Source organism: Chaetodon trifascialis, chromosome 11 (genome assembly GCF_039877785.1).
Source record: "Chaetodon trifascialis isolate fChaTrf1 chromosome 11, fChaTrf1.hap1, whole genome shotgun sequence".
NCBI classification, from domain to species: domain Eukaryota; kingdom Metazoa; phylum Chordata; class Actinopteri; order Chaetodontiformes; family Chaetodontidae; genus Chaetodon; species Chaetodon trifascialis.
Window position 1 is genome coordinate 4,588,769 of NC_092066.1, and position 21,094 is coordinate 4,609,862.

The following is a 21,094-nucleotide window of genomic DNA, read 5'->3' on the forward strand; positions in this document are numbered from 1 at the left end:
GTCTTCTCAAACTGAGGATCCTTTGACTGGAATAAAGCAAACAGGACAGTCACCTTTTTCAGCTAATGTGACCAAATCTACCTGTGTCAATACTGACACTGTAGTGTATTTGATATAGAGCTATAGAACATTTTGCTCATGCAAGCAAATCGAATAAATGAGGTAATTAAGTCTGCAAACTGGAAAAACTGCTTGTTGCATGTTGAAAGTGAGGCTTCTGCTGCAGTGTGTCACAGACCTGCCCACCAAACTCCATTCAAAATTTGTCAACTTTTAAACTTTTTAATTAGCAGGCCACAGCTTTTTGATGTTAAAGTTTATTTGATCATTTTAGTGCAGTGGAGTCTTAATCACACTGATATGAGGCTGCAGAATGTGTCCATGTTAAAAAAGAAGTTTTGTAAAAAGCTTGAAACTGCTTAGACAGGACACTAAATTCGATGTTGCGCCTATTCTGTGATTTGCTCGTCACCGGAAGGTGCACTGGGGACTGAAACTGCACAGAAAAATAGCGACACTGACCTGTGATGTGAGCTTCGTGCCGTCCTGATGGAAATGCTGCTGAAAACATCAGTTCGTTGAATGAAGTCCTGTGCAGTCTGACACTGTGGCCTGCAGAGGGCGCTCATCAATGTGTGTTTAATTCACAGCGGCTTTTCAACAGCTCAGAGTTCCAAATCAGTGGCTGAAATTAACATTAAGTACATTTACTTACTTAATTATAGCATTTAAGGACAGGTCAAAGACTTCTTTTGTGCCTCTAACAAAAAAAGGTTTGAGATGAAAGACACAGCGTTTATTAACGTCAGTGAGCATACCGAGAACATTGGTGCCATCTAGTGGTAGTGCAGGCAGACAGCAACGCACCTGAAAGTTTTTGGCTGTTGATTATGTTTTTGACCCTGAATCATGGGCCACGTATTCACTGTATTTATTACACAATTAAACAGTGAGCATTTGCACCCCGCACTGTACTGAGTTTCGATGGTAAATAAATCGTGTGTTCAGAGTTATAATGATTTTTTTTTTATCCTCCTTGTTACATCCTCCATCCTCGCTTGTGAACGACTGAGCCTTTCCAGGATGCCCCTTTCATACCCAACCATGATACTCTCACCTGTTACCAATGAACCTGTTTACCTGTGGAATGATCCAAACAGGTGTTTTTGGAGCGTTTCACATATTTCCCAGTCTTTAGTTGTTTCCTGTCCCAACTTGTTTGAAACTTGTTTGCATCAAATTTAGAATAAGCAGATATTTACAAAAATCAATGAAGCTGATGAGCTGAAATATTAAATATATGGTCTGGAGTACATTCTGCATTCTGTCTTATTTATGTCTTCCACAGCGTCCCAGGTTTAATCGGTTTGTTTGAAGCAGGAGACACAGAATGACGCACAGTTTGAGTTGAGCGTTACTGTGATTTAATTCACTATGTCTTATATCACAAAGAAAGTCTTTAAAAATGCAGACTAGAATTTCTGTATATAAACTGTACACAAAAAGCAAGGCACTATACATTCAGATTCATCAAGCTGCTGCTTCTCTTTCTCGTCAAATCAAACCTTTAAATTACAACTCTTACATCTCTGCTCTCAGGAGCTCAGCGAGTCAGAGTCACTTCAGCAGTTTCAAACAAAATCGAGCGACATGAGTTTCCTACGTGGCGGACAGCATCCGGACACTGTAGACGAAAAAAAACAACTTTCCTCACGACATGTGACGCCACAGGATCTGTTTTTACATCGATACAAAGGAACAAACGCACCTACACACACACAAACACAGATGAACATCACACACGCACGCACAAACATTATATACAATCGCACGCACATACATACACAACCATAGCATGGCACTCTGACACCAAGCGTCCTCGAGCGCACGTTTTCTTCAAGTCCATGAGCGGTGACTGAAGTGCTTGGAGGACACACAAACACCGTGTGTGAAGCACATCGATGCGTTTCCACCTTCTCTTAAAGCGTCTGAATTAAATTTCTGTACATGATGACGAAGTTGAAAGGGAAAACATGACTATAAGCAAGGCGAGTGCATCTCCAGTCTCATCCTTCGTTACTCTCTTCAGATTTTCTGTCTCAATGTCCTCGCACGTTACCACCGAAACAGGTTTAGGTGGCGTCTCCTGTGTCTTCGTCTCAGCCGTCCACGTTAAATCCGCTTCGCACGCCATCTTCCGTTAAAACCTTCTTTAAAACAGTCCTTTGGCCTTCTTCAGGTTCACTTGCTTCCACCCTGGTAAACTTTCATATTCCTCTCTCTTCATCTCCAAAGCTTTCTGCAAATGGAAGAAGAGACACGTGCAGCTCATTAATCAGGAAGGTGAGGACGCAGGGAAGCAGAAATTTCCAATCTGGGTTCAAAGGGAGGTGTTGGGTCTGATCACAGCTGTGGAGCTGTCATTCACTGACCACTGGAACTACTAAAGAAATGAAAGATGGAAGAAATTTTATGACCTCAAAGGCACCATTATTTGTGTCTTTAAAGTGGGGAGTTTTTATGCCTTTAAAGCATGTCTGAATGTTTCGTTGATGAAGTTCTACACCGGAAAGTCTTAGAGCGGGTACACTGGATCAAAAACCAACACATACCAACTGGTGCTTTCACAGTTAGAAGCTAAAATGAAGCTACAGAGTAGAAATTTCCACACTGAAGTGCATCAACAAGGGTTTTTGTGAGAAAATAAAGCAACATCTTGTACATTTTAGACTTACCTACGACATTTACAACTGTTAGCTCACTGTTTCCCCTCATATACTTGGTCAGTACTGGCATATCAGACAGCACAACACACTGACGTCATGTTACGATGCATCTCGTGCTCTGTGGACTGGGGACCAAAACCAACCAACAAACTGCCTCACGGTTTAGTTGTTTCAGGCCTCCATGTTGTGCTCCACAGACAGACAGTGAGTCAGACTGCAGTGCAGCTGACGGTGAATCATAAGTGCATTCATCTGAACTGAGAGGAGAGAGTCTGCAGTGGAGGGTGTGTGTGTGTGTGTGTGTGTGTGTGTGTGTGTGTGTGTGTGTGTGTGTGTGTGTGTGTGTGTGGAGAGAAAAGCAGCAGAGAAGTGTACAGGAGTGTGGTGCAGTCCAAGGTGTTCAGACACCTTTGAAAGAGGAGAAGAGAGCAACGACGGCTGCACAATTAATCGTCTCAATTATCACTGCAGCATACATTTGAGAGTTTAGTCACCTAATTCACACCCTCACTTGTTCATATTAAGGAAGGGTGTTAAAAGTGTTGAAACCCAGGTTTATCATCAAAGGTATGTGGAAGCTCATTCCTGCTGGGGAAAAAGGATAAAAATGAGAAATATTAGAAATAAAACTAATAGCCTAATCTATGAAATGCTATGTGATTAGGCTATATAAATTTGGCTGTAGGTTTGACTACATAATGTACAGCACATCACCCTAATTATGTACATACTATTTAACTGGTTAATTTAAGTTAACGCTGGCCTCGTGTGACAGTTTCTATCGTTATCAGTTGTATTATTTCGCCTGTTTCTCCGAGCAGGAATGGAGCCGACAGCCCGTTCGGGTCAGATGTCGTTTTAAATTTGTTATCGACTGTGTGAAAAAGCCGGAGTGCTAAATGCTTTGTGACTGCAGCTGATGCAAAGGACTTCAGAGCAATGCAGCCGAGCGTAAAACTGTCCTCCTCAACCGGCACCAAGCTCGGAGTGAAACAGGAGTGAAACAGGAGTGAAACAGCAGTGACTCAGAGCGTTCAGATCCACACCGAGAAAAACAGAGTGCTGACGTGCTCGAGAGAAGGACAGGCTCGGAAAACGCTGATGAATCACATGAGTGGCTCTTCTTACCTGAACGCACCTACAGCTTGGGCTGTAAAGTGAGATTAGATGGAGTTAGGATGAGTGACATGAATGTGAAGGTGTTGTAGTAATCCAGTGTAGATTTAGAGGAAACATCCACCTTTGAAGAGTTTTGCTATTTTAAGGACAAACTGTGATCAAAATGGAGCAGAGCTTCTTCTGTCATGAACTCTTGTCAGTCAGTCTGCATGTATCTCTGCCTGAATGATGGATGTCTACCAGAGCAATGTTTAGTCAGTAATCTATGAAATACACCACTGTCAGAGTTTTCAGCATCCGGCAGTGGAGTTTTCCTTTTAAAGGCAACGATGGGAGAAATCATTTACCCTTGAATCTTCACTTCTCCACATCATCATGCTCTAATTTCAGGAATAAAACAAACACTCAAATGTAAATCTAAAGTACTGATAATACTTATCAGATGTTTCCTGTGACGAGGAACTAAGTTTAATTGGCCAATGTATGATGTCATATTTTCATTAAAATTGCCTCATAAAATGTCCAAAAAAGGCTGGTAAAGGGAGGGAAACAGATCTTTATTTCCAACCCTGACTCCACCATTAAAGCAATACATTAAAATAAAAACCGCAGGATTTTGTGTGTTCACCGACCTCAAAGTCCTGGTCGGACAGGTAGAGCTCCAGGCGGAGCGGGTCGACTCCCTCTGGGAGCGGCCGGGCCTGCAGCTGAGCCAGAGGGAAGGTGTTCTGACAGAGCCGTGCCAACACGTCCTCCACCAGGATGATCTGGTTACACACCTCCGCCTCCTGCAGCCACAACATGAAGCCCTTTACACTGACGGCAGGTGTTTGTACTTTGACAATACCGTATGCAGAAAAGAGATGTGTTTGTGTGCTGAGGTCGAGGATAAAACAAACCTAACGAGGAAATATGTGAGCAGACTGACTGAAAACCTTCCTCACTGATATCATGAGACAAATGAGAGCATGTTTTAACATCTTCTCTGATTCTATGATACAGTGTACAGCCATGATCTGACGTTAGGAGCATGCTGACCCTCTCGGTGATCTCAGCCACGTCCTCTCTGTGCTCCCAGCTGGGAAACATGTTGGTGAAGGTGAGCGGCTCGAGACCGGCGTGGATCAGGTACGACTTCTGCGGCTTCTTCTCGTTCTTCTCTGCAGCACAAAAATGACACAATAATTCTGACCTCAACTTACAAAAATTAATGGCATGACTAAAATTTGCACAAAAATCGTCAATCTATCACTTGTCATTCCCTGAAGCAGTTCGTCGCTCTAACCTTTGCAGTACTGCAGCACGGTCTCCATGGCACACTTTCTGTCTGCATCCCAGCGGATACGAGCCGAGCCGGTGCTCTCGCTGTCCTGAGGCCACCAGCCCTGCCACAGGTAAACCTCGTGGAAGTTATCCACCAGGAACAACGCTGCCAGGGAGAGAAAGCATTATAGCACCACATGAGGGTCAGACATGTACACATCAGGCTGATGCAAACCCTTCATCACGGTGCGTTTACTGCAGTACGTCTGAGTCCAAGCCTCACCGGGTTGTGGTGTGTTGTACAGGTCCTCCTGCAGGAAGGGCAGTGAGCTGACCAGGTCTGGAGCTCCGGACGGGTGGAAGGACTCTTTGGCCACAAAATCTCCAGATGTGCTGCTCAGCTGGAAAAGCCGCGGGGTGAAGTTAAATTTACCTGGATCTGAAAATGAAAATCAGAAACCAAGATGAAACGAGATAAATCGTTCCTCCAGGTTTATCTTGGCACCTCGATTTGGAGCTTTCAGCTGTTAAAACTTGAGTCTCGATCTTATTTATTCATTTGTTGATCAAATATTGTCTAACAAAATACTGTCAACACGTATGATCCTTCTAAATTCTGTCAAACTAACTAAATAACTCAGCTGAGGCATCGTGTCTGACTGAGATTACACAGTGAATGTGTATGCATGCGGGTACAAACTGTACCTTGCAGCATGCAGTCGTAGGCCTTCCTGTCTTTTCTCCCCAGAGCCTCCCAGAAGCCCGGAGGCTCCACTCCCTCATCACACTCATGGATGGTCACCTTACTGCTGCTGTGGAGACCCGCCTCCAGTGGACACCTGAGAGGATCAACCCACGTGCAAGAATAATTAATGACTCAACCGCTGACCAGTCGTGAATCGCTGTTTTATTGATTCAGATCTTAAAAGTCATCCTGCAGCGTCCTCACGCAGACTCACTGTTCTTTGATCTTGAGCGCAGCCGTGTTTCCAACACTGCGAGTGTGTAGCTGCGACTTGCAGCCTTGCCACAGGTAGATGATGGCCTTGTTGATGTTGAGCAGGATCATGGAGGCTCTGGAGCGCAGGCTGCTGCAGTGACACGCCACCTCCAGCAGGTGGCCCTCCACGGGCACCTCGCCCCGCACGCAGTACAGACGCCACTCACCTGCACACGGACGAGCAGGTTGGCAGATTTTAGCTCAATCTTTTGCATACAAGCAAACGTTAATTCATCATTCCCTCAGTGTTCAAGGAAAACGACTGTCCTGGTGAAAGAACCACTTTGGGACCTCACTTTTTAAACCAGGAATGGCGATAGATAAATAACCAGAAGCAAAAGCAGAAATGTTAAATGTTTACTCTGAGTGTTCTCCTCCTCTTCCTCCCTCTTGCCGGCGTGGACAATCATCCCACCGTTGAAGCACTGCAGGAAACACGGAGGCTCCTTTCCCTGCTGCACCTGAACCTGCGACGCACAGACGCAGGAAAGCAGTTATGAAGCTAATGCAAACACAACACATTACGCACAGCATGTATATACAGCAGTGTGCTCACAGACTCGCATGAATCTGGAGAAGCTATTCCAAGTGTATTGATGTGAAAAATAAGCTGTTTTCTCCCACACTCAGTCCTCAGTGAGAGGGTCACTGTGTTAGAGGCAGCCTTTGACTTTGATTCATATGTGGTTTCTGTTTGGATCATCCAGGCTTGTACCTGTGCCCCTCTTTCCTCGTCCAGCTCCACCGTCATCAGCGCTGACGTCCCTTTCTCGCTGACGGTGGAGTGTCGCCCCTGCCAGAAGAAGTAGCAGCATTTCTCCTTGCCCGGCCCGCTGCTCCTCGCCTCGGGGTTCTGCCTGCGACCAACTGGAACAACACAAACCAAAAGCACTCTGAATTGCAAATACTGTTAATTAATGATGTTCTTATTGCAGCAGAACTCATTTTATCTTTGTGGAAAGTGAAAATGACTAATTACAATACCAACACTCACTGCTCATTTAATAATTAAGTATATTTGAAACGCAGCTGCTGTTTTATAGAGGCTGTAAATTGCATCTGGTGATACTGGAGTATAATACCGGTGACGAACCTGACGTGCTGACCATGTATTTCCACTTGACCACGTAGGCGTCGCCCTCATGGAACTGGCCGATGCTCTGGCGTGGCAGACGGCTGTAGTCGAACTCCAGGATGTGCCAGACGTCCACTGACGCTGTGCTGATCTCCTGAGTCCTCATGTGGTCCTCGGTCTCCACCGGGCCGTAGCCGCGGCCGACATTTACCCCGTCCAGGATGGTGGAAATAGACGACTGGAGCATAGGCAGCATCAGGGTGGCGTCGTAAGGCCGGCATTCTCGCCCCGGGGCCTCCTGAGAGAGGAAAGGGGAAAGGATCACAGATAAGAGTCATGATGGAAGTGAATTTTAAGAACTGATAAAGACAACTTCCATCTGTAACAGGCAGAATAAACCACATGTATTATTATTCTAGCGGCCTGTGATAACACATGCACTCATTCTTCTTGTTTTGGTCCCAGTGGGCAACTGACAACCTTAACTGAGCTTGAGTTTGAGCCACAGTCCAATAAATAAACAGAAGGGGAGGCTGAGAAAACACGTGTGACTTGTAACGCACTAAGTGTTGGATTTGCACCTTCTGCTCAGGTACGAGCTCGCCGCCTTCCTTTGGCGATGGCAACTTCGCTTCGGTCCAGTCTATAAACTTCTCCTTGAACAGGATCGTCTCGTTGTGCTCTGTCAGCCTGCCGAATATCGCCCAATCAGGACGGCCCTGGCCCTTCCTATCAATGAACACACAAAGAAAAGGAGAAAAGATGTTCAGAATAAACTTTATGCTCGTGCATAAATACAAACTGTTCGTCAAAAGCCAAGCGTTTACTGATGAGATTTGGGGTTTAATTTAAAATTTGAGTCTGGGTTAAGATTTTGGGGTTCGCCTTCAGAACATGAATGTGAGTCAATAAAATGTTATTACAATTGAAAAGACAGTGGTGTGTGTGCACGCGTGTGTGTGTTTCCCACCTGGGGATGAGTGTGTTGCAGCCTCCGGGGTCCAGCGGGTTGATGTCACAGCAGGTGTAGTCGAACATCCCGTTCCAAAGGTGTTTGGCGAGCTGGAAGGCCACCTTCCTCTGGGCCAGGGTCACCTCTTTACCGTGCCACACATACACCTCACTGCCGAAGTCAAACACCAACACCTGCAGCAGCAACAGACACAAAGGGAAAGCATCTGGGGTCAGTTTTGGCCATTTGTCCAAGTTAACAAACAACAAACAGCTGCTTTATGCTGCCTGAAATGTTACTGCAGTGCACTTCTTGGTCACAGCCCCAGTTTCCTGAGCCCACTTCATTTTCCAGCAGCAGCTCTGCACAGATGGATGTAGGAGTTACTCGCCGTGGCACCTGCTGTTGCTAAGCAACAAATTAAAAGCAGCTTGAAGGAGACAGCTCCTCTTAAAAAACTGAAATACTAGAAATACTGACATTAAGAGCTTGGTGCCTTAAAGGAAATGTCCACTATCAGATACTCCTGTCTTACGTTCTGGTGTAACGAGGCTCAACAGAAAAACAGCTTCCAGAGTCAGTCAAAGGCACTGCTCCTGCTTACACTGTAAAATTATGTTTATCTAATCCAGGTTAAAAACACTGACAGCACAGCCTTCACATTCAAATGTAGAAACAAGAAAGGATGTTGAGACCACAGACCTCCTTGGACTCCAGCAGAGAGCAGCGAGGGACCTTCCCCCATTCGTCATCATCGGGAACCAGTTTGTCATCCAGCAGTCTGAAGATACAGTTTGTTTCCACGATGGCGTTCTCAAACTGCTCGTCCTCCTCTGGTGGGCCTGCCGCTATAGCGGGATTAGACAGACAGATAATATCAGTGTAACTGTCTGCATGCATCCAAAAGCGCCCAGAGTTCCTGAACACTCACTGTAAGACAATTCAAACAGCCTGAAAGCAAGTTTGAGGGCAACAATCTGAATATTCTTGAAATATTAGATGCTCCCGTCTTACGTTGGTAAGTAGTCTGTCCTCCTAGGATCGTCCAGAACTGCTGGCTATCTGGACCCTGCGGGTTGACCCCTTCCTCGATGGTCTGCACCTGCTTCGCCCTGCAGCCCATGTCCTTCTTCGTCTGGATGAAGGTGGCCAAATCCATCGCCTACATGCAAGAAGCAAAGATCTGTGTCTCATGGTGTCAGAGGAGATTTCATGCAGACAGACAAGGAGGAATCGATACAACTTGAGCACACTCGTTGGGGGGTTTCTGTGCATAAAATCATCATAAAATGAGTAAACAGCCCAGGACGAGGAGCCAGAGAAGAAAAACAAATGTTTATTAGAAAGTGTCTAGACAGACCTCCTTTGGGGAAACGGAAAAGCTGTAGAATAGCCTGAAAGCATGTGTTTGATAAGGAGCACAGATGGGTGTTTGTGCCAGTGTGTGTGTGTGTGTGTGTGTGTGTGTGTGTGTGTGTGTGTGTGTGGAGAATGGAAATGAGAGGCAGATTCTTCAATGAATCATCTCTGTTCAAATGCCAGTATGACAACAGTCGCGTTGATGGTGGACGTCCAGAGCAAAGGTCTTGAGTATGAGGCACAGTAATAATGCAGGATGGACGCTCACTTTGGCCTTCTCGATCACATTGGAGAACTCTCCGATCCAGACGACGCAGTGCTCCGGAGTGACCAACAGGAAACAGTCGCCGCTGTTCAGTGATGACGCTCTCGGCTCCACTAGTCTGGTCTGAACGTGGCGACGACCTGCACAGAATAAAGTTAATCATCTGCTGAGTTACAGCACACCTTTCAGTTATCAGCTCTGTCTCATTTAAAACTTCTAGTGGCAATAAAGTTAGTTTATGGCAACTAAAACATTTTGGGAAACACGGTTATTTGTTCTCATATCTGTCCTTTAAATAGGCTACAGCTAGCAGACAGCTTAGCGTCTGGAAACAGAGGGAAACAGCTGGCCCAGCTCACTCTGAAGGTAACATCTGCCCACCAGCACCTGGAAGTGTAAACAGCATTCACTGTCTTATGGGCTGTCTTATGTCACACTATGTCTTGGCTGGGACCAGTAATTTCCTGGAATCTTCACTGGTTGCAACTGGTCCAACTCAAGAAGTATGCCATATTTCCCAATATATCAAACTCGTCATTTAAATCATAGGTTTACGCTAGTCCTATTTATCTGTTTCTAAGACAACACATTAACATAACCATATATAGACTGTTAATGTTAAAGTTGCCTCAAGCAAAAATTTCAGACTCTTGAAGCCTTTGACATCAAAATTTTTCAAGGAGTATGTGTGAATTCAAGCATATTCCAAGCTTTCAAGACTTTGTACGAGCCCTGATTATCAATCCAAGCCCTGAAAGTGAAGAAAGCGACAGTGGCAAAGGGTCATGCAGGTAAAAGCGATCACACATTGTAGCTCAGCGCAGTCGAACAAGGCTTTTACCTTTGATCTGCATCAGCATGAGGTTCTTGTATGGCACGGCGCTGTTGTTGGACATCTGCTCGGAGGTGTTGACGCTGCGCAGACTCACGCTGCTGAAGTTCTCTTTACTGGCCAGACCTGCCAGAGCAGCCTCAGAGTACTCAGAGGTTTTACTGACTGGAATGAGAAAGAGTGCAAATGTAACGGTATAGAGCTGCAGGGGGTTGAAAATAACATAAATGCCTCATTAAATTTGAAAGAAACTAAATCCCGACTGTAAACACTGCTACAGAAGTGGGTCACATGAGGCTCCATTCCAATTAGTTCAGTTTACTCAACAGACAAAGTGCTGGAGATTGATGTAGTTTCATCAGCTGTAGCAACGATAATATCTCCAACCTTCCGCTGAGATTTTTCATTTCAAATCACACATACATTAACAAACACCGTCATGGTCACACTCACTCTTCTCAGCCTTCATCCTCTTGCTCTCCAGCTGTGCCACATTCAACCTCTGCTCGGTGTACTCATGTCTGATGTCCTCTCTGGCCGCCAGCATCTTCAGAGGATTTCTGGACGCCTGCACGTTCCTGGACGGACGCACCGAGCGCTTATGCTGCACCATGGCCGAAGTCAGCCTGGAAAGGGAGGAAAGCGTGTGAGCGTACATGCAGGCGGTGCATGACCTGCGTGGGTCAGCCATCACTTGAAGCTTTATTATTTTCTTACTTGGGACCCTGAGAACCAAAGATGCTGTCAAAATCCTCGTTTATCTCGATCCTGGTGGGCACGCGCGGAAATTCAGCAACACGCTTGTAGAACTTGGAGAAGATTTCATCATCAAGCTTCATCACTTCCTTCACAGCCTTCTCGGTAACTGTTAAGGTGGTTTCCTGCAGCCCTGATACTAAGCGACAAAGAAGAACAAGAAGCGCAACTCGATTAGGCTCTAACTCGATAAGAAAATCGAGGGATTTCCACAAGGGTGGAAATCGCAGCAGAAAAACAGGCTTGGGAAAAAGAACTTGAAAATGTCGCCCCTAAATGAAGAGAAATGAAAAATATGACATGGTCTACTGCAGCTGAAGATGACACAAAGCATTTTTTTAAGAAAAATATGACTTGGGGAGCTTACAGTCAGTAAAGACGTACATACCTTTGCTATTCAGACGTCCCAAGAAGGTCTCCAGCTTGTCTAGCTTCTTATCAGACTCCATGTTTGGTTTGGCCTCGATTTCTAAAAGTGAAATAATCCAATCTCACCAGTGGTGACATCAACATTAAATTCTCTTTAAGCAACAAAAAAAATTACATAATTTGGTCTGTTTTGGTATGATTGTTCAATTCTGATGTTTTGAAGTTATTCATCAAATGTTTGCGTGCTGTTGATGCACTTGTGCATATGCACAGTGCAGAGCATATTGTCCGAGCTTCAAAGACAAAGCACCGTTCTTTTCTGGATGACGTGACAACAACTCTGCGCTGAGGTGGCAGAGGTGACACAGGAAAAGCAAATCCATCTCACCCTCTTGAGGTTTGTTGACGGCAGGCGTGCTGCTCTTGAGTTTGGTGGAGACTGGGGACAGGATGGGACTGATAACTGAGGAGGAGGCTGCCAGGCCTGCAGACAGAAATTTATATGAGATAAGACAAGAAATACATAATAATAATTAATGTAATGAGTTTACCAGCTATTTTTAAAAGTATATTATTATTAAGAAATTGTAAATATATTAAAAAAGATACAAAGATAGTAGAATCTGTTTGTTGATAAAGATCAGACAATGATTTAATGTGACCTTAATGTCTGTAAAGAAGATGTTAGGGCACTTTGGGAGCCTCCAGATTTTCCTGCACTGTCTGCTGTCGGCCCTTTTAGTCGAACAAAACGGGGGCATTTTGAATAAAAGTGATGCCCAGTGGCATTTTCAAATGGGGTACACCTCAGTGAAGTGGCAAACAGCAGGTCTGTACACTCACCTTTCTTGACCATACGTGCAGCCACGGTGTACTGAGTGGAGTCGTTGGCCGCTCCTTTGCCCTTTGTCTTCCAGGCATCCTCGCGAACCGAAATCATCTGTTTTCTCTCCTCAATGGTCATCTGGGACTCGATCTCCTCTCCCGCCTTCTGCACAGACGAGAGGAAATGGAACAAATTATCAAATTCTGAAAGATTATTAAGTTAAAGTGTCAAGTCTTGCATGCAAAGCGAAGAGGCTGATTGTCTGATGTAATTTCAGCATATTTTCAGTCATGTTGGAGCTATTTTCTAAACAGATTTAAGCACTGCATTAAAACTTAAAACAAGATCATGTACACAAACCAAAAGGCTTCCAGACACCTTTGGATCTACTACTTAAGAGTAAGAGGACTTAATCGCCTCCCACACAACTTCACTATTACTTCATGTGACTGTATGCCTCCCCTGGGAGCAACAATTCATGTAGCCACAGTATCAAACCAAGCAGATATAAAAAGATCTGATGCACTCAAGCGTGCAAGATGCATGTCCTTTGTAGTCTCTAGGATCTACTTTATTGCTCACTAGAAGTGATGGCTTTACACTGAGTTGTACTTGTGCAGTCAGAACCAAATCAAACTCAACAGCACCCAAAGCGCCCGTCACACCAGTAGCTGCAAACCAAGCAGAAGAGATAAGACCGCGGTACATGCAGCGCATTTGAGCGTGCCAGGTGCATGTCCTTACCTGGCCATGATGGTCAATATACTGACACTTTTGACCAAGGGAGATAGGAGGAGAATAGGTGGAAGAGAAGACAGGTTCCTGAGGATATAGAGGTGGATGGAAAAGTGAAAGAAAGGAAAGGGAAGGAGGAAGCGGAAGGAAAAACGATGAGCGTGCAGATGAAGGAGGATAAAGGATGGGACTGGGAATGCAACATGACTGTTAAATACTCGCTATTCTTCAACTGCCAGAGCTAATCTAAAACGAAAAACCTGATGATACATTTAAATATGTTTTTGGAATACACATGCATAATGTAAATATCCATTTGTTAGGCAGCACAGTAGTGACGGTCATTAAAGGCCACTGAATACAGTGTGAAGTTTTACTGTTAGAAACGAAGCTGTAAACTGCAAAAGCCATGTCCCCTCTGCTCCTCTGTAAGCTGAGACAGGCACAGCTTGTCACAGGCACAGAAGGTCACATATTACATTACCAGCGCAGTGAAACCACATCTTAAAGCTTAAAGGTGCATTAAGTAACAATTGGTCTTGCAACATATCTATATAATCCATAAATATAATCTGCAGCAGAGGTTCCCAGCTTTTTCATCTTGTGACTCTTTCAAACAATACAACTCATCAAAGGTCACATATTTTTGTGGCTCAGATTATGTAATTATTTGAATAATCTTTAGAGGCTTTAAAGATATAGTATGTGACAGGAAAAAGGTAAATGATCTAAAAAATTATGACGCAGAAAAGAATGATTTTCCCTAACTTTCCCTCAGATTGATCTAGACTTACAGACATTTTGTTCTCAAGCCACAAAACAATTAAAAAGCAACTGAAGATGTTTATCCAAAAGGCAAAACAAATGGATTTCACTTTGTAGTTCATTCATCACTTGATGCTCCTTTAAGACAGCGTTGGCAAAAAGCTGAAGGAAGCTTGGAAAAGTTCCAGCATCAGAAACTTTCCAACCACTATCCCACCATTTCAAGAACAGAGCACCCAAGAGCCACAGATTCAGGAGAGGCAATCACACCAAGCTGTGATTGGACAACGCAGGTCCCACACAAAGCTGATTGGTTTAGGGTTGGTCTTACCCACAGCTGCTCAGACACAGACACAGCGGAGTAGTCCTGAACGACCACCCCTTCCTCCTGAGGGGTTAAGCACAGGGGAAGGACTCGATCAGAGGGAGGGAGGGGGGGTCGACCATTGTTGCTCTAATGGGTTTAGGGGTGAGACAGCCTGGAGGATTACCATGCAGGGTTTAGGCAGGCAGTTTCGCCCAACAGAATACTAATGTGAAGTAGATGAGCTGCAGTAAAAAGTGTAAATCCTGAAATTAGAGGCTGTTTGAACTTCTAAATTTAATTCCAGCTGCTGTTTAAACCAACAGAGATGCATAGAAATACATGAAAGTGATTCTTGAACCATTTCCTTCTCCCAAATAAGCTTTCATTATTGAAACTTAGCCTGAAGCTTACTCAAATCTGATCTTGTAAAAAAAGGAGAATCTATTCCCCAAACCCCAGACCGCTAATTCTACAAGCAGACTGTCCCATATGCTTCCTGGTTTACAGCCTATGGGGGCTGGATGCCACGCTGATCTGGACCACTGGGCTCAAACAACAGATGGACTAAAGGAGGAAATGAAAGGAGCACTTAGCTAAAAGAGGAGGGACAGGAGCTGGCATGGAAACCATGAAGGATGGGGGGGGGGCACTTGTGTTTTCTCTGGTTATTTTGGAAAAGCTGTTAAACCATTATACCAAGAAGTGTGATATTTTGGAGAGATTAATGCATTTTTTATATTCACGGTCCAAAAAACAATAACTCTGGTTTAACAAAACTGTTTGCTTGGTTCAATGCACCAACTGCGTTCAAACCACTGTATTTAAAGCAATGTGGCATCACAATGAGCGAGGCTAATGACAGAGCAGAGGCAGAGGAACAACGGCTGGACTTGTGGTGGTGCTGCTGAGCCACGGTGCAGACCTGAGCTGCAAAGACTGAGATGAAAGCCCTGCAGAATGTAAAATGCAGCCCACAGTTAGTCCCAGTTTGTGGGACTGGTTTCCTGTCATTGATGTCTAAAATGCAAAAAACTAAAATTAGATCTGAAGCACAAAGTGGGACGAGCGCACATTTATTTTGCTGCTTGTGCTGTTTGCTCTGAAGGACAGTGCTGTGCATAAAGTAATCCAGACAAAAAGGGAAAACAGTGAGATGATACCCATCGTAGACCGTGTTTTGATGATAATAGGAGTCACAGATCATATTGAAAAAACAAGCATTTCTTAAAATGTCTCCAAACTGTAAATATATTGTGCTATTGTGGGTGTGAATTTGAAATATGAACACTGGTGTGCAGAACAGACTGACCTTCTGGCAGGTCGGCTCTGTCTCCCATAGCTGGGGCTGCTGCTCGGTGGACGCCACCTGAACCACTTCCTGTTTCTTGTTGATCCTGTTCCTCCAGTCCTCCTCTCCACTCTTCTTCAGCAGTGCCACTCTGACGTAAACGACAAAAAATATATATTAATAAGAGACTGTTCTTGATTACACCTCAAGTCCAAAGACCCTCTGCTGGGTCAGTCGTTGTAAACGGTGTGTGGCTTCACGAAGAGCTGAGCTGAGTGTTACTTTAAGATAAGAGTGAAATCACAATGGAAATACGTCTTGGACTTCATTGTGTCACTCATGGCATTTCTGTAGTTGAGTATGATTTACTAAAATATTTTCTGTCCCATGATAAAATAAAACAAAGCCAAAAATGCTGTTTTTCCAACCTTAAAGCAACCGCACTACAACACTGTTAATCATACTGTAGGTAAAAGTCTTTTTTCCAGCAAAGCAACTGTATCATAGTGCTATCAGATCAGACAAACATGTTTTGAACATCTACAATTAAAGCAAAATATTCTTAACCACAAAATTCAATTACTTGAATTTTAACCCTGTGTCAATCAGTGTTTTGCTGTAACGGGTTTGGCCCTCCTGAATTGCTCCGCAACTGCTAAAATGTATGCTAACAGGACACAACTTCTTCAGAATTACTATGGGAGTTTATTTTAGGGGCTGACAGTTACTGTGACCAATATGTCATCAGAAAATAACCAAACAAAGGGAACAAAATCTGTGCCTTTCCATTATTTACATACAGGTCATAAAAAAAAAAAATCTTTCAAGGGTGAAAAACCAGGTCAGACATTTTTGCTCTGCAGCCAGCGAACGTGATTGTTGAAAAAGGTCTATAAAGCGCTGATAAGGGATGGCTGAGGGGTAAAAGAAAGTATGTCATCGTCTGTGCAGCTGGAGTGTGGACAGGGCAGAAATGAGGGCATTAGGAGGAATCTGCTAAACCTCAGAGGATCTCTCCAGTCCACACGGCTCTCTGCTGACTGGGAGGAGAAACACTGTGTAGCTAAAAATGAATCTCTCTCACCTCCAACAATTTAACAGGGTGGAACAAACCTATATACTGCAGGGAAGGGCAGACAGTGACTTCTGCCTCATTCTGTCAAACAATGCAAATATAGGAGGCGCTGGCTTTTCACCCAGCCTGCAGAAGATCTTTCATGTCTGATCTCTGTGAAAACTCACTTTTGTAAATGTAATCAAGGTCGACTTGTAGCAGCAGCTTTGCTAGGTGTCAGGTTTTAAGGAGTACTTTACCCCTTTGCCTTTATCTGCCTTTGTTTTTGTTAACAGGCTATTATTTGAGACCTGGCTCTTATTTGAGAAGTCACTGTGATGGCAGTAGAAAAGTAACTAATGAGTCCTCACTGCTGTCCACATGTTCTCATCTCGAGCTGCAACGATTAATTGATTAATCAATTATTTGTTATATTTATTCTCCCAACACATGTGGTATAAACCAGAGCCTTGATACAGGTTAGAAATGCTTTAAATGGTGTTAAATCAGTGTTTTGCCAGCTACTGTCAGCTGGCAACTTGGCAAGCCAACATCAATAGTTGCAGCAATTAACCCAACTAGTAATGTACAAACTTTCACTGTTCAGCTGTCACTCACCTCTCCTTGATGGACATCTGTTTGGAGGACATGCCGTCAGACAGAAGGTCACCAGACCCTGTGGGGGACAGCAGATCTCCAGAATGGACACTGTGCCTGCTGAAGTCCTCGGCGTGGTCCGCGGACTGGGACTTGACCAGTGCCTGGGGGAAGGACTGGGGTTTGGGAGGTGTCTGCGGAGGCACCTGGGGTTTGGGCTGAGGCTGGGGGGCTGTCTGTGGGTAAGGCTTCGGGAGCGGCTGGACGAATCTCTGAGGTTTTGGCTGTGTTTGTGGGGACTGAGAGAAAGGTTTGGGGTACGTTGGTGGCGGCTGGGAGTACGGCTGGGGCTGGACGTCGGACGGAGGTTTGGGTAGGGTTGGAGGAGGCTGCTGCGTGAAAGGTTTTGAAAGAGTCTGAGGCTGGATGCTGGTTTGCTGCTGGCTGCTTGAAACGTGAGACACTGTCCTGGATGACACTTTAGCTATCAGGGGCTTCAGAGGTGCAGGATGATCCGGCAAGTCTGAAAGAAAAACATACAGTATATGATCATGCAGTCCCAACACCTCAGACTTCAACTATTCATCATACATTTTTCTTTTTTACTGATGCCTCTTACAGTTGTACTATCCCTTTTGCTGCTGTAACACTGCAAAGTTCCTCAATGTGGGATTAATACAGGATTATTTTATATTGCCTAATCTAAAAGGTACAACAAAACTAATCGGACCATCAAAGTATGGTGGTTAAGAACAGTTTGTACGCACCCACAAAGTCCAGAAACTAAGATCAGCCAAGCGAGCCAAAGTGAAAAGCCCTGTGTGGGTGTAACATGGGTGTAAAGGACCCTTAAAATCTATCTTGAATCTCCTTGACATGAAGCAATTTAAGCATGGACAGGAAAGACTGGGAGTGCCAACAAAGGTCTCCATCTTACTGGGAATGTCATGTTCATGGTCAGTGTCTCAAACCACATGGGTGCAGCAGAGAAGAATTCTCCACCCCCTAACATCCATTTTTTACTTACTGTTTCATTACTGTAAATATTGTACTGTAATTTCTGTAGCGAAGAAATGTGATTAGTATCATACAACATGCATATGCATATTCTGCATAAGGTGTGAATCTGTATTAATTACACTGTGGGGACTAAAGTCTGTTCACATATTCACATTTTGGCTACTCATCTCCCATCTAGGGACAAAACATTAACAAAACACAACACCTCAGGCTTACGACTTTGCCTTTGTTAAGGTCAGGGAAAGGGTTGGTGTTAGAGCCCCCGGGGAATTAATCTAAGTCGATGCAAGTCCTTCTAGCTTCATGATACGAGTGTAACAGACTGTACTTTAGTGAAGATCTACTCATGCAGAACTAAATAAGAGCACAGCCAGAAGACAAGGCGTTCATTGTGTCCTCCCTGTCCTCTACCTGCTTCATGTAAGTGCTGGCCAATTGTTCTGCACTCTCACTGAGTGCTTTTATCTTTTCGTGTGCATGCATGGGAAAAGACCACCCCGATACACATTGTGCATTAGCACATAAAAAACAGGTCAGGCCCATTATACTGTAGCATGTGCACGGCTAACCCACAGGCATAATATGCTGCAAGGGGACCACAGCCCCTTTATAGGCCATGACAGTAAGCACACACAGTTCGATTGAAAATCCTTGATGTCTGTTAGCTGACAAAACAACTTGTTTAGAAAGGCTTTCCTCTTTCTAGACAAAGGGAGCCACGAGGCAAATGCATGTAAAAATATGCTAATTAGATGCAGCCTCTGACGTCTGTCTCTCCTTCACACCCTCTCTCGCTCTCTGTATCAGCCAAATCAAACACCCCCAGCTGGGACGAGTGTGTGTGCAGCCGGCAGAAAGCAATCGTGCGTGGGAGCACGCTGCATGAGACAATGAGGATAATGAGAACACCTCCTTCCCTAGACATTGCTTCCGCTTTTTCTGTCACTCCCTTTCTCTCCTTTCTTTATGTCTATTGAATTTTAATTTGTCTTCCCACATCCCTCCTTTTATCCTCAGCTATTCACACCTCTCTATTATTCCTTCCCCGACTCCTCTCTGCCTCTTTTCTGTGTAAGACATCGGAGAAGTCTCCTACCTGAGATGCCAACCAGACTCCGGCCGCTGCTCCTCTCCTGCTCCTGTGTGGAGGAGCTGTGAGTTGCCTCTCTCAGGTAGCCTCCTCTTCCTCTTTCTCCCCCCTGTACTCTGCTCTCCTGGGAGTCTCCGTCTGCGGCTTTCCAGCTGGACAGTGGCTCTGACTCGCCCCTCCGTGAAAGGGGCCCGGCAGAGTGCTGAGGCTGGGGATGCTGCTGCCGCTGCCTGCCGTCCCGGTCGCTGTCAGGGGAGTGTGGCTTTCTCTTGATGCTGCCGTCTTGGCTGTCTTCTCTGGCTCCTCCCTGCTGTCTCCCCCTAACCTCCTCCTCCTGATGCTCTCTCCTACCCTCCTCCTCCGCCTCCCCCTGCTGCCTGTGACCAGCAGAGGAGGTGGGAGGAAGAGGAGCCCCCACTCTCTCTCCGCTCTCAGGGACGAGAGGGGAGGAGTTGAGCTCAGGCTCAGGGTGGCCAGGGTCCCCGCTCTGGGTCATGGTGAAATACCTCAACGCCCTCTCCTGGTGGCTGGTTGTGGTGCTGGAAGCCTGTTGGTGGGCAGGGACGTAGGGGACAGCAGTGGACTTCCCTGGACGGAAACCGTCATCATCGCTGCCGCCGCCGCCACTGGCTGGCATGATGGTTACTGCGGTGACGGAGGCTTGGGAGGTGACGGCTGCCACAGAGCGGACGAGGGAGGCTGACAGCGGCTCCAGTTTGATCTCACCTCCGTTTTTCAGCTGCAGGAACAGCAGGAATCATGTCAGAAAGTCAGCATGGATGGATGACAACAGGAGAGGTGAAGGGACTGACACAGAGAAGGGATGGATCAGGCTGAGGCAAGGAAGTTAGAGAGTAATAGAGATGTGTGTGGGTGTTACAGTAGTTATAGTGTGATGAGCAGATGGACGGATGGAAGAATGAAGTGGGATGAGAAAGAGGATGGGAGGTAGGTGGTAGATGGATGGATGGATGAGGGGAAGGACAGCCGCAGTGGAAGCAAATTAGGGAAATGATTTCAGGTTTGCTCGTGACGCTGCAGCAACTCTGTCATTCACAAAATGGCAGCAGGAAGCACAGACATTCACCCCGAATTTTTATGTTCACTCATAGTTTATGAACGACAACCTGAGCTATGTCAGTCATAAACTATTCTAATATCATAATGGCATTCATCTTGGCAGACTGGTTACTTTCATTTTATTTGCATTTAACCTATTGGGTTTGCACAATGCATGGATTTGTCAGTGGTGTCCTTAAGGGGAAAATTTCAACCTGGAATGTTTCCCATGAATGTGGCCATTGTGACTCTATGGGTCATGCTAACTTGATCAGGAATGTCTGTGACTAAAGTGAATAAAAACCTTTTCACCTCTGAACAAGAAACAGTGCCTAATCTCTACTTGATGCCACTGCACTGACACTTTGAAAAATGACATTTTGGTGCTTTCGTACAATATTTTAGTGATCTCAGAGAAAAATAAAGAATCAAAATCTTTAGCAGAGCTTTTAGGATGGCCACATTGACTGAGGCATTTATTATTCATTTGATTGAGATGGAAAGATCAAATAAGTTCAGGAAATTCTACTGAAATAATTGATTTCGGTTGCAACACAAGGTCTGTATTGACTCTCGCACACTTCTGCATACTGTCAGTATCAAGGCCATGATCGATCCAAATACTTATTCCCCACAT

The 21,094-nt window shown here is 45.0% G+C and overlaps 1 protein-coding gene across 6 annotated transcripts in view; it reads right to left on the minus strand.

Moving 5' to 3' along the window:
* Positions 1-1,402: 1,402 nt before the first annotated feature.
* svilb (supervillin b) overlaps positions 1,403-21,094 on the minus strand; it is a 34,986-nt gene continuing 15,294 nt past the window's right edge. For 4 of the 6 annotated variants that reach the window (XM_070973470.1, XM_070973474.1, XM_070973471.1 and 1 more), the window contains 26 exons: positions 19,405-20,137; positions 17,310-17,811; positions 15,659-15,788; positions 14,374-14,430; positions 13,287-13,364; positions 12,560-12,707; positions 12,105-12,200; positions 11,736-11,816; positions 11,309-11,486; positions 11,045-11,217; positions 10,601-10,756; positions 9,763-9,899; positions 9,150-9,297; positions 8,838-8,983; positions 8,154-8,329; positions 7,765-7,912; positions 7,202-7,481; positions 6,824-6,975; positions 6,470-6,575; positions 6,068-6,275; positions 5,814-5,947; positions 5,392-5,547; positions 5,131-5,274; positions 4,884-5,005; positions 4,478-4,633; positions 1,403-2,299 (listed from right to left, as the gene is read on the minus strand). In XM_070973470.1, coding sequence (XP_070829571.1) covers positions 2,213-2,299; positions 4,478-4,633; positions 4,884-5,005; positions 5,131-5,274; positions 5,392-5,547; positions 5,814-5,947; positions 6,068-6,275; positions 6,470-6,575; positions 6,824-6,975; positions 7,202-7,481; positions 7,765-7,912; positions 8,154-8,329; positions 8,838-8,983; positions 9,150-9,297; positions 9,763-9,899; positions 10,601-10,756; positions 11,045-11,217; positions 11,309-11,486; positions 11,736-11,816; positions 12,105-12,200; positions 12,560-12,707; positions 13,287-13,364; positions 14,374-14,430; positions 15,659-15,788; positions 17,310-17,811; positions 19,405-20,137 — 4,632 coding nt within the window. In that variant the 3' untranslated portion in view covers positions 1,403-2,212. Of the gene's footprint in view, positions 2,300-3,716; positions 3,877-4,477; positions 4,634-4,883; positions 5,006-5,130; positions 5,275-5,391; positions 5,548-5,813; positions 5,948-6,067; positions 6,276-6,469; positions 6,576-6,823; positions 6,976-7,201; positions 7,482-7,764; positions 7,913-8,153; positions 8,330-8,837; positions 8,984-9,149; positions 9,298-9,762; positions 9,900-10,600; positions 10,757-11,044; positions 11,218-11,308; positions 11,487-11,735; positions 11,817-12,104; positions 12,201-12,559; positions 12,708-13,286; positions 13,365-14,373; positions 14,431-15,658; positions 15,789-17,309; positions 17,812-19,404; positions 20,138-21,094 lie in introns of those variants that run through there. The other 2 variants (XM_070973472.1, XM_070973475.1) reach the window with 2 other exon arrangements.